This window comes from Acanthochromis polyacanthus, chromosome 4 (assembly GCF_021347895.1).
Source record: "Acanthochromis polyacanthus isolate Apoly-LR-REF ecotype Palm Island chromosome 4, KAUST_Apoly_ChrSc, whole genome shotgun sequence".
NCBI lineage: Eukaryota > Metazoa > Chordata > Actinopteri > Pomacentridae > Acanthochromis > Acanthochromis polyacanthus.
Genome location: NC_067116.1, coordinates 8523348 through 8540218, shown reverse-complemented (window position 1 = coordinate 8540218; position 16871 = coordinate 8523348). Strand labels below are relative to the sequence as shown.

The window sequence follows — 16871 nt, the reverse complement described above, 5'->3', positions numbered from 1 at the left end:
TTGAAAACATGTAGGCCTTGAGATTGTTCTGAAAAATGAGGGAGGAACATTAGACTGAAAGAGGATGGCTGCTCCAGAGATATTAAACTGTTGCCTGGGGACCAGACAGCCTTTATATTGTGTATTACAAATACACATAAAGTCAGTCTGGAACTGCTCCATTGAACCAAATCTAGCCCAGAGGCGGGACTACTGATCACAGCTTGAATTGGAGAGAGCCAATCAGCGTAACGCATGTGTTACGCAATCACTAAGCGACCTAACAACTGCCTTTCCGCCATGATATTTTGTAGTTTTAACAGCTTCCTTTGCCGTACAGGGGTCCTGAGGAAAATCTAAGCTCTCCCTTTCAACAGTGGAGGGCAGCATTACGCATTCTATCGTACAGCCTGCCGGAATTAAAAGAAGAAGAAGAAGTAGTCCAAACAGTTATGGCAACCAGTTTTAAGGACAAATTCAGCCCGTGCAAAACAGAGGAAAGCACACGAGAGAAACCTCGCTCTGTTGCGGTCGCCATTTCGTTTGTATGCGGGAGGTGCACAGGTGTTAGATGGGTAATCTCGGCCCTGAAGATGACGCATCGTTAACTCCCGCCTCTGGTGCTCTGATTGGTTCGGTCTGATCTGCTCGGAGCTTGACAACCTGTCAAAACGTGTCAATGGAGGAGGGCTAGACCGTATTCCCGTATATCCCTTATAACGGGAATACAAAGTCTAGCTAAGCTAGGCTAATTAAACTGTGACTGCAGAATTGATAGAATATTCCTTACTTGACAGAGATAGAAAGTACAGAGACAGACTCTGACCAAATACAGACTCAGTGACTACAGTATGTCATGGCTGCCTACGAAGAATCGCTCCATGACACGTGTGGTAACGAGAGACATGTACTTCCTCTAAAAATGTGACAAATCCAGAAAAACTGCAGAAATTCAACTTGTCCATTCCAAACTTCAAAGAGCTAAACAACAATTAAATTGCATTTTTTCCTTATTTTTTTGCTATATTCTAGTTGTCGTTTTTGTTTGTTTAAAAAAAATATATTCAGAACTGTAATTCTTTTGCTCTATTTCTCATCACACCATGTTTGATAGGCTTGGTAATATTGTTAACATGGTATTCATGTCAGTAAGAGTAAGAAAGAAAGAAAGAAAGAAAGAACGATTGATTACTGTCGTGATTGTAGAGCAGGGGTGTCAAACATTCGGTCCTAGGGCCAAAACCAGCCCCCCGGAGGGTTGAATACGGCCCATGGGAAGACTTTGTTAAGTGAAAAAATTACAGAGAAGACATTAAATGCAAATTGTAAAACTATAAATTTAAAATAATTTCTATATCATGACAAGTTGTTTTGATCATAAACTTTTTGATCACTGTTCTTTTGTCATTTTGTATCTCATTTTGGCAATAATTGGTCTTGTTTTTGTCATTTTGGTTTTGCTTTATTCATCGTGTTGAGCATCATTTTTGTTTGTGTTGTGTTTCTTGTCTCACTTGTGTTGTTTGTTTTTTTGTCTAATTTTTCTAATATTTGTCTTGTTTTTGATGCTTTTTTGTTGTCTGACTTTTGTCGTTTTGTTTCTTGTTTTTGTCTTTTTTGTCTAGTTTGTGTTATTTGTCCATGTTATGGTTGATTTGTAACTTCTTTGTCTCATTTTTTTCTCTTTTTTTGTTTTGTTTCATGTTGTCTCATTTTTGTAATTTTGTTTCTTGTTTTTGTCCTTTTGTGTGCCCTTTTTCCATCTTGTTTTTGTTGTTTTTTGTCTTTTTATATTTGATTTTTGTCATTTTGATCACAAATTGAAACACTATATCATTCAATTACACATGCCTGTGACTACATGCTTTGTGCCTTTGTAGACACTCTGATCTTTAAGTTGTAATGTGAAATGACAAACTGAGGTAGCCTTGCCGCGCTACACAACCCACGGCAACTAATTTAATTCTCTGCCAGGGTCGGTCTAGTTACCCTCGGTAAGCCTAGAAGTTGGATGCTCCTAAAACTGGCCGACGAATCACCATGAAGTGTAGAGTCAGAAGGCGGGCGTAACTAAGTGACAACAGAGGCCAGTGTTGCCAACTTAGCGACTTTCTCGCTAAATCTAGCGACTTTTCAAAGCTCCTAGCGATTTTTTTTTTGTCAAAAGCGACTAGCGACAAATCTAGCGACTTTTTCTACTGTTTTGGAGACTCTGACAGGAAAACTCGGCTCATTCTGTAGTTACTGTTTTCAACAAGCAGCAGGTCAGGTGCTGCTGTGAGCTTCTCCCCCTCCCAGAGCACAGGCTGTCAGTCCAGTAACCCCGCAGCAGTCCCAGTGAGGGGAGGGGGAGAGCCACATCACTCCGCGGCCAGACGATAGATGAATCGCGCATGCGCAGTCACTACAGATCCCATCCAGACTTACGGAGCCATATAAACTAGGGATGTGCGGACTAGTCGTTTAATCGTTTAACCGCCGACTCATTTATTAAACGTTTAGTATTTTACTAGTCGGTTAAACGCTAGTGTGCCTGCCCCACCCCCCGACCGGGCGCTGCCATGCAGCTCTACGCTCGGGCGGCCGCACGCTCGTCCTGTCTGGGCTACCTGGTTGATCCTGCCAGTAGCATATGCTTGTCTCTTTTTTCAACCCCCGCTATCCCCTTCATCATTAGCGGTGTTTTGACCACTCCAGCTACACCCGCCACGTCCCTTCCTGCCACCCCGAAGCAAAGCATCGGCTCCAGTATGTGCTGCTCGTGGACTGTCATGGCGCACCGACCCGCTGCCGTTACGCACAGACGCAGCCGCATTTTCTGTCTCAGTGGACGACTGAACATCTTCATCAGAGGGCGAATATTCCTCTTCAGAATATGAGTAAGCCATTACTTGACAAAGTACTTTGTCAGCGTTGACCAGACCTCTCGGTATGGTGAGTTTTCTCACTCTAAAATGTGCCGTCTTGCGCTCTGATACGCTCCGACGGCGAGTCTCGTCTCCTCGGTTTTCAAACTCTAAACTCCAAAACTTTGAATGAAAACACGCCCACAACTGATGCTCAGATTGAAGTTCCAGATGTCCGCCATCTCCTGGTGTACAGTACATGAGGCACACGAGGCAGTATATTTGAAGCTATGGCTTATTATGTTCAGCAATGTTGCTTGTCGCAATATTGCCACTTTGGTGCTTAAAGGGTTAAATTGCAAGTTTTCCGAACCGACTAGTCGCTAATTTTATTGGCGACTAGTCGGTTCGGAAATTAGTCGAAATTCCCATCCCTAATATAAACGCAAATGGTTCTTCATTGTCATGCTAAAATAAACCACAGCATTTAGCCTCTAGTACAAAAACATATTTTGGGTGTTTTATAATCACTTTTTGGTCTCTTCCACAATGTTATTCCTCTCTCCTACAACACTGATTACAATTACATGCAAACTGGGAAATATGCTAATTAGGCGATGACGTCATTTAGCGACTTCTAGCGACTTTTAAGACAGCCAACAGCGACTTTCCTTACTGAGGAGTTGGCAACAGTGACAGAGGCGCGACGATTCTGACAGAAACAACCGGAAACAGCCATAGAAACAAGGATAGACAAGAAGATGACTGCGCACAATACACAGTTATCTTTCGACTCGGCTTTGGTCACAGCCCTTAAAGATTTGAAGCTAAAATTCAACTTGAAAGATAAACAAAGGATAAGATATGAAAGATAAATAAGGCTTCACCGAACTCCCGCATCCTCTGATTTCCGGCGCTCTAGGAACTACGTCAGCCTATTCGTTGCGCTGATTGGTTGTATACCTACCCAATTGCTGCAGAGTGATTTGAAAGACAACCTTTTTGCCCGCCTCCCTCCCTGTCAAGAGTTCCTAGACCCTTGCGTCTTCAGACCTGGGTCTAGCACGGCTAGGCTAAAACTGAGGCATAGTGCTGCTGAAATTGAATTTAATTTTCTTAAGAAATTTCAGGTCGTTCATGATGCTTTGTAAAAACAAAATTCCTTAAATGTGAACATTTTGGCAGTAAAACAAAGGAAAAATACGACTTGTGGTTATTTGTAGGGCCCAGTTAAGATCAAATTGGGCTGAACGTGGCTCCTGAACTATAATCAAATTGACACCGCCGCTGTAGAGTTTCCGAGCCGTTCCTGAACGCAGCACGTTACACGCCCCTCTTCATCATCACAGGCACTCCCACAATGCAGCGGGGTAGTGTATTAACATGGCGTCAATGGTTGCTGTTTTTACCAGGGCCGTGGGATTTGAAAAACATTATGTAGAGCAGAATCATGGAGACAGCTAGACAATAATCCGTAATCAACCTTGGTGCTCGAAAGTAAGTTAGTCCGTGCTCTTGTGTGTTGCAATGCTCCAAGTGTTTCTGTTCTCTTCTAATGACTTACTGATATGTGGCAGCTGAGTGCCAGTATTATTTATTTCTCGTAGCTCCAGAGCTAGCAGCTCAGCCGGACGACCGGGCACTGCAGCTAACGGTAGTTAGCGGACGGAGACGGCAAACAGCAGCCTCGGCTCAGCAAAGAGTCCCCAGGAAGTCAACGAGAGCCCTCCCCATAACACAGGAAACACATTTTGGTTTTAATGGTGAGCATTTTTGAGTCGATAACAATTGTGCCCACACCCCACTACTTTTCTTTTCTGTTTTGGAAGTTTAGTGAACGATGTAAGTCCAAGTCTCTTTCCCCTGAACTACCTGAACAAGACGGTAGCCATAACTAATGATGTCTGCGACCCCTAACCTGCCAGTACCTGATTAAATCATCCCTAACACCGGCTGTGGAGGGGAGATGCACGGGGAAAGCTCTGCACAGAATAGACTACCGCCGATCGGGTATTTTCAGGGCTGCAGACTGCTAGTAGTCAAGGAGAGCAATGTCGTGTATTTGAAACCTATAATTTGACAGTAGAAATGAAAATCTGAGTGTTCAAATGTTTGAACAACACAAACTGCAACACAACACTTTAATGAAAGGCCTTTGTTTATATTTTACAAGAGTTGAATTTTCAGAGATTTTTCCTTTGAATCTATCTTTTAGTGCTGATCTGCAAAAACTTTTGATGTGGACCAAATCAGATAATGCAGTTTGCAGAATGTTGCTCAAGACCACAAAGTGGCACCAGAACCAAAGTCCCTTTATATTTAAAATAAATTTCTTTCATTTACAGTCCACTTTAGAAAAAGTAACAATATACGTAATCTGACAAATGCTAAACATCAAACACAATAATTGTAGGTGTGTATAAAATTAAAACCAATCACACATATTCTGAAATCCTTATCCGAAATATACAGAATATTCAGATTTACTCTATCCAACAGTCTTGAATGCAAAACATTAAGTTTACAGTGATGGTGAAGGGAAAAGCGTTTGAAAATGAATAGCCAGTAATACGATTTGTTCATGAACAGATAATTAGTTGAATTTGTTGCAGATTATTTTGATAAAAAATTCTACTGCTGCTGGTTTTGTCTGCTTTATATAATTGAAAATTGTCTGAAAATATATTTTGGTTTTGGACTGCTGATGGGCCAGAACGAGACTTGTAGCATGCTATGCTATCCCTGGACATGCTGTTTATAGACTACTGCCTTATTCAACAGCGCCACTGTTGCTCAGCAGCTCTGTGGTTGCATTATAAAAAGAGGCAGGTGGTTTGCTTTTTGACAACAGGTGATGCCATCCTGGTCTCATTCCCGTGAAGCAATGTTTCTGTCGCTATCATACTTAAGTGTTAGGTTCTAAACTACATACCCAAGTCATCATCGTTCCATGTAATCTGTGTAGTCTTCATGGTCTCCGGGGACTCCAGTTATGTCACGCGGGACAAGACTCCTTCCACTTTCACTCCGTTTGTAGGCTGCCCTGCCGGAGGTGACAGGACCCTGACCTACTGTTGCCATCAGATTAAGCAATTCCTCATCTTTCTCCTGAAGTTGTAAAATTTGTGACTTCTGCAATCTGGTACGAGACCATTTCCCTGCAGGGATTAATGAAGTTCTTCAGATTCCCATTTGAAGACAACCACAAGTATGATATAATGCCATTTTAGTTTCTTGAAAACATATTGACAAAGTTATTCATTTAGAAAATGGTCCAAGTGTTAATCAGTAATTAAAATCATTGTTAACTGCAGCATTAGCCTCATAAAACTGAAGTACCGTGGGGCGGCATGGCTCAGTGGGTAGAGTGGCCGTCTTGTAACCAGAGGGTTGCTGGTTCGATCCTCGGCCCGTTGTGCTCATGTCGAGGTGTCCCTGAGCAAGACACCTAATCCCTTCCGCCATCAGTGTGTGAATGGGTGAATGTGACGTATCATGTAAAGCGCTTTGGGTACCTTGCAGGTATAGTAAAGCGCTATATAAATACAGACCATTTACCGTGACAATGCTTTCTGCTGTTGTGCAACCAACTGGCAAAGTTGTGTTTAGAAATTTCAAATAGGTAGGGATTACACATCATGTGGGATTTTTTTGTGCTCTAATTGAGAAAACATCTGTCACTGAGGCTTTCATTGATTTCACACCAAAATATTTGAGTCTGATTTAGTGAACTTGTTGATTTAAGCACTTTGCTGTGTTGTGGAAGTGAAAACTTCTCCATGTTCTGCTTCCAACAGAATGTAATCAGCCCCCTAAAAATTCAAAGCACACAATTTTGTTCAAGTAGAAAACTCAAAATCAGTTAGAAATGACACCTACACCTCTTCTTCTTTTGAATTAAAGTTTGGCACAACATGCTAGTAAAGAATGCCCTTTGTAATTTGATTATCTATTTTCACATGGTGGAGTCAAACCAGGAACTCACTGATGAAGACATTTGTACCCATGTATTATTCTCCTTGGCCTCTTGACTGTGGGGTCCCCTGCAGGCCGCTTTTAAATCTTTATAAAAAAAATTCAAAAGTGACATCAAGGCAATTTGTATGATGATTCACACAGCGATTAAAACTTCATCTTCTTTTGACTGCTGGAGATTTCTCTCTATTAGTAGATAACTGTCTTTATGCTACTGTTGGAGAGCCTCGTAGGTTACATCCAAAATATGATCACAGTATTCTTTGCTCTGTAATTTTAATAGTTAGACTAAAAGCTATGATTTCTTTCTGTCTAAATTTCAGGTGGTCTGCCTCCCTGGTCATCTTCAGTGTGCTGTTGACTTGACCAGGGACAAGAGCAGCAGGACAGGAGGGATGGACGAGTCCATAAGTCCAGTAAAATCAGTCAAACAATCTCAGCCCAGAGGAGCCAAAGCTTGGTCCAGCGAGAAGTCGAATAAAGAGACTTCTGTTCAGAGAGAGCGTAACAAGTCTGCACCCCGTAGCAAAGAAAACCTCACTGCTGCAAAGGATGAACACAACATAGGCAGCCTGCTTAGCCGTGGGCCCGGCAAGACTTCTGCAGAAAACTCCCAGGACAAGAGGAGAGGACGAACCTCCAGGCTGACTCGGCTGACTGGAAGAACGAGTTCTGGTGAGAGAGGCAAAGGAAGAGTGGCAGGCTCTCAACAGCAGCTGGTGGCACAGGTTCCTGATTCCAGGGCGTCTCTTTCTGCAGACAGCAGCCCTGTAGCGAACAGAGAGCCCAGCTCTCCTGTAGTGCCTAGTACACCTGAGAAAGGCCTCACAGAGCAGGCCAAGAGCTCCACTGGAGCCCTAGCAAAGGAAAAGTCCCATGGTGAGTTACAAATGTGTTTTTTTTTTCTCAGATGATTAAGGCTTCTTTAACAAATGCATCTCCAGTGAACTGCTTTGTTTATGTTAGTGGTGAAAGCTGCCGCATTGATGCATCAGCCTGTTGAAGAGGGCACAGTGTTGAGGCCCACTGTGGAGGAAGGACCCCTTACAGAGCAACAGCTGGGCCTCCGACAGGCAGAGGAACGCCTCTACAGAGACTACATCCACCGACTGTTGAAAGTAAGGAAACGGTTCATTTCTGCCTGATGTCTAGCATTGTTTGTGACTGAATGTCTATCAGACGACCTTAGATATTAATTGTCACGCTTAGTTAGATGTACGAGGTAAACAGTGGCCTTTCCTGAACATTCACTACCATAGCTTATTTTAAGATGCTTTAATTTTGCTGTGCTGTAGTGATTTCTCAACTAATTGCTCTGGGACAGAAAGAAAATTAAGCAGACAAAGTTTTGATAATATATTGATTTTTTTTTTTTAAAGTTTCATGTTAGTAAAACATGCCCAGGTAATTTTATCCTCTCCATTGTGAGATTTTGTTGCCTTTCTCGATTTTTTACACTTTGTAAGCTGAACACACTCTTGGTTTTGAAGTGTTGAATTCAATTCAATTCAATTCAATTTTATTTATATAGCGTCAATTACAGTCAACTCGTCTCAAGACGCTTTACAGAACCCAAATGCCTGACCCCCAGAGCAAGCCCAAAGGCGACAGTGGCAAGGAAAAACACCCTTTTAACAGGGAAGAAACCTCGAGCAGAACCCGGCTCTATATAGGGGGGACCCATCTGCCTGCTGGCCGGGCGGGTTGAGAAGGACAGAAGAGGGCAAGGGGGAGGGATGGGAGAAGAGGGAGGGGTGGGAAAGCAAGGAAAACACAACACACATTTGGATACATGCATGACAGGATATGTGACACAGACAAAGTATAAGCTAACATTGAAAACTGACTCATAATTTACTCTTATGATGTACGGCTCTGACATTAAACATACTCCATATATAGCTAGCAGTAAAATTCAAACAGTATGTAAGTTAGCATAACAGTATAGTGAAGGCAATGCAGAGTTGACTGGTGGAAAAAGGGAGTTGGAAGCAGAGGGCTGGAGGAAGGTCAGCAACAGCATCCCACAGTGGACATGGTGGAGACTGGACCAGCTGGTGGAACATCAACCGCAGATCTGAAGCATCCAGCTCTGGGACCAGGGACACTCGGAGAAATAGCACAGGGGGAAACAGAGTGAATGTACTGCAATAACGGTATACATATTAAATGTAAAGGTAGATAGAGAAGGGCTCAGTGCGTCAAGAAAAGTCCCCCAGCAGCCTAGGCCTATAGCAGCATGACGAGAGGCAGAACGAAGGGACGTCCAAGAAGGAGTCAGCTGTGCAAATGAAGACACAAGCCGAACCCCTGTGGGTCACCCAGTCAGCCCCAACTATAAGATTTGTCAAAAAGGAACGTTTTAAGCCTGGTCTTAAAAATAGAGAGGGTGTCTGCCTCCCAAACCCAAACTGGGAGCAGGTTCCACAGGAGAGGCGCCTGATAACTGAAGGCTCTGCCTCCCATTCTACTTTTAGAAATTCTAGGAACAACAAGTAAGCCTGCAGCTTGAGAGCGAAGAGTTCTACTAGGATAATAAGGTACTATCAGATCTTTAAGATATGATGGAGATTGGTTATTAAGAGCTTTATATGTCAGAAGAAGGATTTTAAATTCTATTCTGGATTTAACAGGAAGCCAGTGAAGAGAAGCAAGTATAGGGGAAATATGATCTCTTTTGCTAACTCCTGTCAGTACTCTCGCAGCAGCGTTTTGGCTCAACTGTAGATGTTTGAGAGAACTATTTGGACAACCCGATAATAAGGAATTGCAATAGTCAAGCCTGGAAGTAACAAAAGCATGAACTAATTTTTCTGCATCACTCTGAGACAGAATGTTCCTGATTTTTACAATATTACGCAGGTGAAAAAAGGAAGTCCTACAGACTTGCTTTATGTGTGAGTTAAAGGACATGTCCTGGTCAAAAATAACTCCAAGATTCCTCACAGTAGTACTGGAGGCCAATGTGATGCCATCCAGAGTAACTATTTGCTTTGAAAGCGAGTTTCTAAGATGTTTGGGGCCAAATACAATGACTTCAGTTTTGTCTGAATTTAGCAGTAGGAAGTTAAAAGTCATCCAGGTTTTAATGTCCTTAAGACAATCTTGCAGTCTAGCTAACTGATCAGTTTCATCTGGCTTCATAGATAAATACAATTGTGTGTCATCTGCATAACAATGGAAGTTAATACAATGCTTCCTAATAATATTGCCTAAAGGAAGCATGTATAATGTGAAAAGTATCGGTCCTAAGACAGAACCCTGAGGAACTCCATGATTAACTTTAGTATGCTCAGAAGAGTTATTGTTGACATGCACAAACTGGAACCTATCTGATAAGTAGGATTTAAACCAGTCCAGTGCTGTCCCTTTAATGCCAATTGAATGTTCTAGACGCTGTAATAAAATGTTGTGGTCGATTGTGTCAAACGCTGCACTAAGATCTAACAAAACAAGTATAGAGACTAGTCCATTATCTGATGCTATGAGAAGGTCATTAGTAACTTTCACTAGAGCTGTTTCTGTGCTATGATGCACTCTGAAGCCTGACTGAAACATTTCAAACAAATTATTCCTTTGTAAGTGTTCACATAATTGATTTGCAACTGTTCTTTCCAGAATTTTAGAGAGAAATGGTAGGTTGGATATCGGTCTATAGTTAGCTAACACATCTGGATCTAAAGTGGGCTTTTTAAGCAAAGGTTTGATGACAGCAACCTTAAAAGCCTGTGGTACATAGCCTGTTACTAGAGAGAGATTAATCAGATCTAACATTGAAGAATTAATTAAAGGTAAAATCTCCTTGAAGAGTCTAGTTGGGATAGGATCTAAAAGACATGTTGATGGTTTGGATGTAGAAACTGATGAAATTAGTTCAGGGAGACATATAGGAGTGAAGAATTCTAAAGATTCATCAGGTCTAACAGCCAATTCAGAAGCATCTGTGACATTTGTAGGAAGGGCCAGATTAATTTTATCTCTAATCATAACTATTTTCTGTGTAAAGAAGCTCATGAAGTCGTTACTGGTTAAAGCTAAAGGAATACAAGGTTCAACAGAGCTCTGACTCTTTGTCAGCTTGGCTACAGTGCTAAAGAGAAACCTAGGGTTGTTCTTGTTCTCATCTATTAAAGATGAATAATAAGTTGTCCTGGCATTACGAAGAGCTTTTTTATATATTACTAGACTATTTTTCCAAGCCACATACACTTCCTCTGAATTAGTGGAATACCACTTTCTTTCCAGCTTTCGGGATGCCTGCTTTAAAGTCCGCAGCTGGGAATTATACCAAGGAGCAAGTCTTCTCTGAGATATAACTTTCTTTTTTACAGGTGCAACACTATCAAGAGTTGTACGCAGTGAGGCTGAAGCAATATTAACATAATAATCCACTTCTGTGGGGGTAAAATAATAATAATTGCCTTCTGATTTATCAGTAAATGTTGCTGAAGTAAACAGTGAGGGTATTATTTCCTTAAATTTAGATACTGAATTGTCAGACAAACACCTACTGTAATGATATTTGTTCTCAGCTGCTAAACAATCCTTTACTTTAAATTGAAATGTTATCATAAAATGGTCAGAAAGAAGAGGGTTCTGGGGAAATACTGTTAACTCTTCAATTTCTATGCCATAAGTCAGGACAAGGTCAAGAGTGTGATTAAAACTATGAGTTGGTTTATTTACATGTTGAGAAAACCCAATTGAGTCTAATAATGAATTAAAAGCTGTTGTAAGGCTGTCGCTGTCTATGTCAACATGAATGTTAAAGTCACCCACAATAATAACTTTGTCTGAACTGAGTACTAATTCAGATAAAAAGTCTGAGAATTGAGATAAAAACTCAGAATAAGGAGCAGGAGGACGATATATAACAACAAATAAAACTGGTTTCTGAGCTTTCAAATTTGGATGAGAGAGACTAAGAGTGAGATTTTCAAATGAGCTGTAATCAGGTTTAGGCCTCTGGTTCAATTTTAAACTAGAATGGTAGATTGCTGCTACTCCTCCTCCTCGGCCTGTGATTCGAGGAATATGACAGTTAATATGACTAGGGGGAGTTGATTCGTTTAGGCTAACAAATTCTTCCTGCTGCAACCAGGTTTCAGTCAAACAGAACAAATCAATCTGGTGATCAGTTATCAACTCATTTACTAGCAGAGATTTAGACGAGAGAGATCTAATATTTAACAGACCACATTTAATTTTCCTGTCTCTGTGTTCTGTTGAAATAGTGGTATTAATTTTTATTAAATTTTTGTGGTTACTATTTCTTTTGTATATTTTTGATTTGTGTAATTTATTGAATTTTGGTGGTCGGGGGACAGACACAGTCTCAATAAAGTTAACTGAATTACTGGAGGGTGACAGCTGTGAGGAAACTGCAGAGAGGTGTGTAAGACTACAGCTCTGCATCCTGGTCTTAACTCTGGGTTGTCATGCTTTAGGAGTACTAATAAAATCAGCCATATTCCTAGAAATGAGAGCTGCACCATCCAAAGTGGGATGGATGCCGTCTCTCCTAATCAGACCAGGTTTTCCCCAAAAAGAGCTCCAATTATCAATAAAGCCCACGTCGTTTGATGGACACCACATAGACAACCAGCGGCGAAACGACGACATGCGGCTAAACATGTCATCGCTGGTCAGATCAGGCAAGGGTCCAGAGAAAACTACAGAGTCCGACATGGTTTTGGCGAAAGTACACACCGATGCCACGCTAATTTTGGTGACCTCCGATTGGCGTAACCGGGTGTCGTTACCGCCGACGTGAATAACAATCTTACTATATTTACGATTATCTTTAGCCAGCAGTTTCAAATTTGCTTCTATGTCGCCCGCTCTGGCCCCTGGGAGGCATTTAACTATGGTCGCTGGTGTCGCTAGCTTCACGTTTCTGACTATGGAGCTGCCAATGATCAGAGTTGGTTTCTCAGCGAGTGTGTCGCTGAGCGGGGAAAAACGATTAGAAACATGAAGCGGTTTGTGGTGAGCCGGGACAGCAGGCTTGAGTTTAGGACTGTTTTTCCTACGAACTGTCACCCATCCACCCGGCTGTTCGGGCGCTGCTAAGGGACGGCTAACAGATGCTACACTAGCTAAGCTATTGCGGTCCGCACCGGCTAAGGGGGCCTGGCTAGCTGCTAGCGGGTTATTTTCCATGGTGCGGAGCCGCGATTCCAATTCGGAGAGCCTCGCCTCCAGAACTACAAAAAGGCTGCACTTATTACACATATCGTTATCACTAAAGGAGGCAGAGGAATAACTAAACATGTGGCACACTGAGCAGGAGAGGGAAAGAGAGGGAGAGGAAGAGGCAGAAGCAGAAGCCATGCTAACGACACCACACAGTGCTGAAACAGTGTTGAGCACACTGTTTTCTGGCCATGACTGTTGAAGATGTCACCACAAGCTTTGGGAACTATTCATGTTATTGTTTAGGTAGAACAATTAATCTGTTAATAAAAAATCCTTTCTTAGTTACAGATTAACTGATTTAAATAGTTGTCCGTAGCTGGTTTTGAAAGGGTAAGTGAACATCTGCAGGTGATGTATACTAGAGCTTGACTGTGAAATAGTTCAGTAAATATACCATACTAGAAGTTTGATCTACAGAACATGCTCCAATTAAACAACTGAAGCCCAACTACACTGTGAGGGTTTGAAGCCTAAAGAAGCCTTATTGTTACTTCACTCTGATAGTTTAGCTTTAAATTTCAGAATGATGTTTGCAGGCATGTTATTTGGTTGCGGATACGTGAAAATTCGCGTATCGAGGTATCAATTTTGAGACCCAATGTGAATCGCCCAAATTCGATGAGAAAAAAAAATATGAGGTGTAAGGGGTATAGGGTTGGATCGCACATAGTTGTCAATAGTGCGCTGGCAAAAGCACGAGTTGGAAACAACGATTGGAGAGCATTATCGAAAGTTAGATGTAGCTGGGAAAGCGAGGTGCATGGTGTGCGATGATGAGACAAAATACAGCGACAGAGGATGCCAAGCGCTGATAGACCACATGAAAACGAAAAATTATGCCAGGTAATTGTACGAAAAGCGCTCTAACCACCAAATGCCCAGCAATTTTTTCACCCGGCGGAGGGAAGAGACGCGACAACAGGACCAAACATACGAGATCAGTAGTGTGTACTTGCAACAACCCAGTGGCATTGCCCCACAAGTTCCTCAACAGAAGAGGCTCACTCCCATGGTCGATCAGAAAGCACACATAGTGATGACTTCATGTGGCTCATTCAAATTTGAATCCAGTATAAATATTTGGTTTCATCACATTAACATGACTTTGTGCTGTTTTGGGGGGTGCCTAGAAGGTCCCATACAGACATTTTTTAAGCCTTCATGTTTAAAGAATTCTAGGTGTCAGAGTTCACCAGAATGCACCATTTCAGTCTTTAAATTTCAAAAGTTTCTTGCATGGGAGGGTGGCCCCGCCCCCCTCACAAACCCTCCCCCAACTCGGTCGCTCCGCTCCCTCGCTTCCAAGGATTCACTTATTTCGTAATTTCCCAATGACATGCCTGTGTTTGGAAAGAGTTTGATATTTAAAGTGATGTCCTCACTTTTGTCCACTGAAGAGGGAAAGTTTCTTTATGCTTTTCATATATTTCCGACTTTTCTTGTGAATGACACTGGTAGCCCATGTTTCTCAGCCTTAAAGTAATAAGTAGCACGGTGGTTTATTTAAGATTGCATTTAATACAGCCAGTATTAAAAAGGATAATGTTGTTTCCTTCGAGTGGTGGTTCTGAAACTGTCACCTGTATTTAATCTAAGAGAGCTGTGATAGGCAGTATTGAATAGCTTGAGGGTATGGGCAGCGACACGCTTGTAAGCTTCATATCAGAATAGTCAAGCACAAGTCAAAATGTTTCCCATATAATCAGCATCTACTGCTACAAAAGGCGATGTTTATTTTGAAGAAAGAAACCTGGCTTTCATAGTCAGTTCCTCAAAATGACATTTAGAAGATAACTTTTCATCTAACCACATACCCAATTATTACTTCACCAAGGAATGCAATGGAGATATGTGAAGATCGGCGTTGGTTTGTTTGTCTGTCTGTTAGCAACATTACTCAAAAATGGACCAGCGGATTTGGATAAAATTTTTAGGGAGGGTCAGAAATGACACAAGAACCAAGTGCCTAGATTTTGGCAGTGATGCAGCTTATAGTCTGGATCCATGGATTTGTTAAAGATTTTTGTATTTTGTATTTTTGCGGCATGGTGTTACTGTAACTATGACAACAAGTGGACACTACATCAGCGGCCTGCTGACGATCACATGATTGCGATCCTACTACAAATCCATCATTGTGGACTTATCGGGACTTATCTGAAATGATACAAGGAACAGTTGATTAAATTGTGGGGGGCGTTTCTGAGTCCCATCAATTCCCTCCGGTCACTACGTATTCGGTACCTGTACATAACACACACATGCATAACACATCTCTATTAAATGACCACATGCTATGTTGCAACGATTTCTGATAATCAGTAACTAATAAACAAATGCTGCATTTCTAAAAAAAATGTGCTGCATATCCGACAATGCCATAAGGAGGAATGAACAGCCTTGGAAGAGTGCTACGCTGTCTGAGTGCTTTTCTAGTTGTATCAAGTAATGACTGAGGGAATATTTAGATCACACCAGATCACCGTCTTGTTTGCTAAAAAGCTTAGCCAAGAATTGGCTACAAAACTGTGTTTTGTTATTTTGCCACTTTTATATTTTAAATATTTAATTTAGAATTGCTAAAAAAATTAAAATGAAATGTAGTATGTTCTTGAAAAAATAGTGTCACACAAGAGACACTTACATTCTAGATGCATCAGAGGGCCCATTCTGTAAGACGCAGTTCTGTACTGAATAAGGAAAAAATAATCATTTTAGCTTGTTTGTGACAAGTGTGGACTGCCACGTGAAATAATTACGATTAATGAATGCTTCAGATTAGAGTTTATGTGCTTTCAGCTTCACTCAGGCTGGACTGGTAAAACAGCCGCCATAGAAAAGTCGGAAAGTTCAGGTTAGAAAACCATCAGATCGCTGCTTTTTCACTTTAATGGATTGATTCAAAAATAGTTTTTTTTTTTTTTTTAAATGGCATTGACCAGCCAAAAACCTCCAGTTTCACTTAAAATAATTTGAGTGTGTCGTTGGTTTTTGTATTGTATTTTTTGGACCCTACATAATTGAAGCGCTGTTTTCTAGAAGACAAAATGAAGTGAATACTAATGCTCTGCGGAAGTCTGGCTTATTTGCTACATTATGATGAAAATGGAAATTTTCCATTTCACTTCGTTTCATCTTTCTATCCTTTGGAATCATCACAATTCTATATTTTTCACATACAAGGGGTTTGTTTTTGCCTAATATGGGAAGGTGGTGTTAGTTGTTGTAATTCTGATTGCCTGGAGGGCAAAAATGACAGGTCCCCAAATTTCCAAGTGAAAAACTGAGTGAACATAAACTGACTGCCTTTTCCTCTCTTTGTTTTTGCAGCAGTCACCTGAGTATCCAAACTACCAATACTTATGCAAGCTCTGTTCTGTACACATTGAGAACATTCAAGGAGCACACAAACACATCAAGGAAAAGAGACACAAGAAGAACATAATGGTATGGGAATTTTAAATTTTATCCTCAGCTTGATTTGTTAGTGCTGTCCTGAACAGCCATGAAGTAATGGTTTCCACTCATTATTTGACACGTTGTGGTTGTAATGTAATAGGAGAAACAGGAGGAAAATGAGCTGCGTGCCCTGCCGCCCCCTTCTGCTGCCCAGCTGAAAGCCGTGGATGCGGCCGTTGTAGAAACAGCGAGACAGCATGGGATCTCAGAAGAGGACTTTGAGGTTCGAAAGGCTATGGTCATCAGGATGGAGGGGATCATACAGAGGCATCTCTCAGGTTGTATGCTGTGATGTCACTTAGTGTTTCCATTGTGTTGTAGTAGTCCAAGAGTAGTAGGAGTAGTTGCTGAACGTAGCTGTAGTTCAGTAAGCACAAAGGAAGAACAGCATAGAAGTCTGATGTGTTGGCCTCT

The 16871-nt window shown here is 41.5% G+C and overlaps 1 protein-coding gene across 1 annotated transcript in view; it reads left to right on the top strand.

The window, feature by feature from the left end:
• The first annotated feature begins 4440 nt into the window (after nucleotides 1–4440).
• tut4 (terminal uridylyl transferase 4) overlaps nucleotides 4441–16871 on the top strand; it is a 46518-nt gene continuing 34087 nt past the window's right edge. The window contains exons 1-5 of the mRNA XM_051947156.1: nucleotides 4441–4588; nucleotides 7124–7679; nucleotides 7767–7918; nucleotides 16329–16445; nucleotides 16558–16735. Coding sequence (XP_051803116.1) covers nucleotides 4586–4588; nucleotides 7124–7679; nucleotides 7767–7918; nucleotides 16329–16445; nucleotides 16558–16735 — 1006 coding nt within the window. The 5' untranslated portion in view covers nucleotides 4441–4585. The remainder of the gene's footprint in view (nucleotides 4589–7123; nucleotides 7680–7766; nucleotides 7919–16328; nucleotides 16446–16557; nucleotides 16736–16871) is intronic.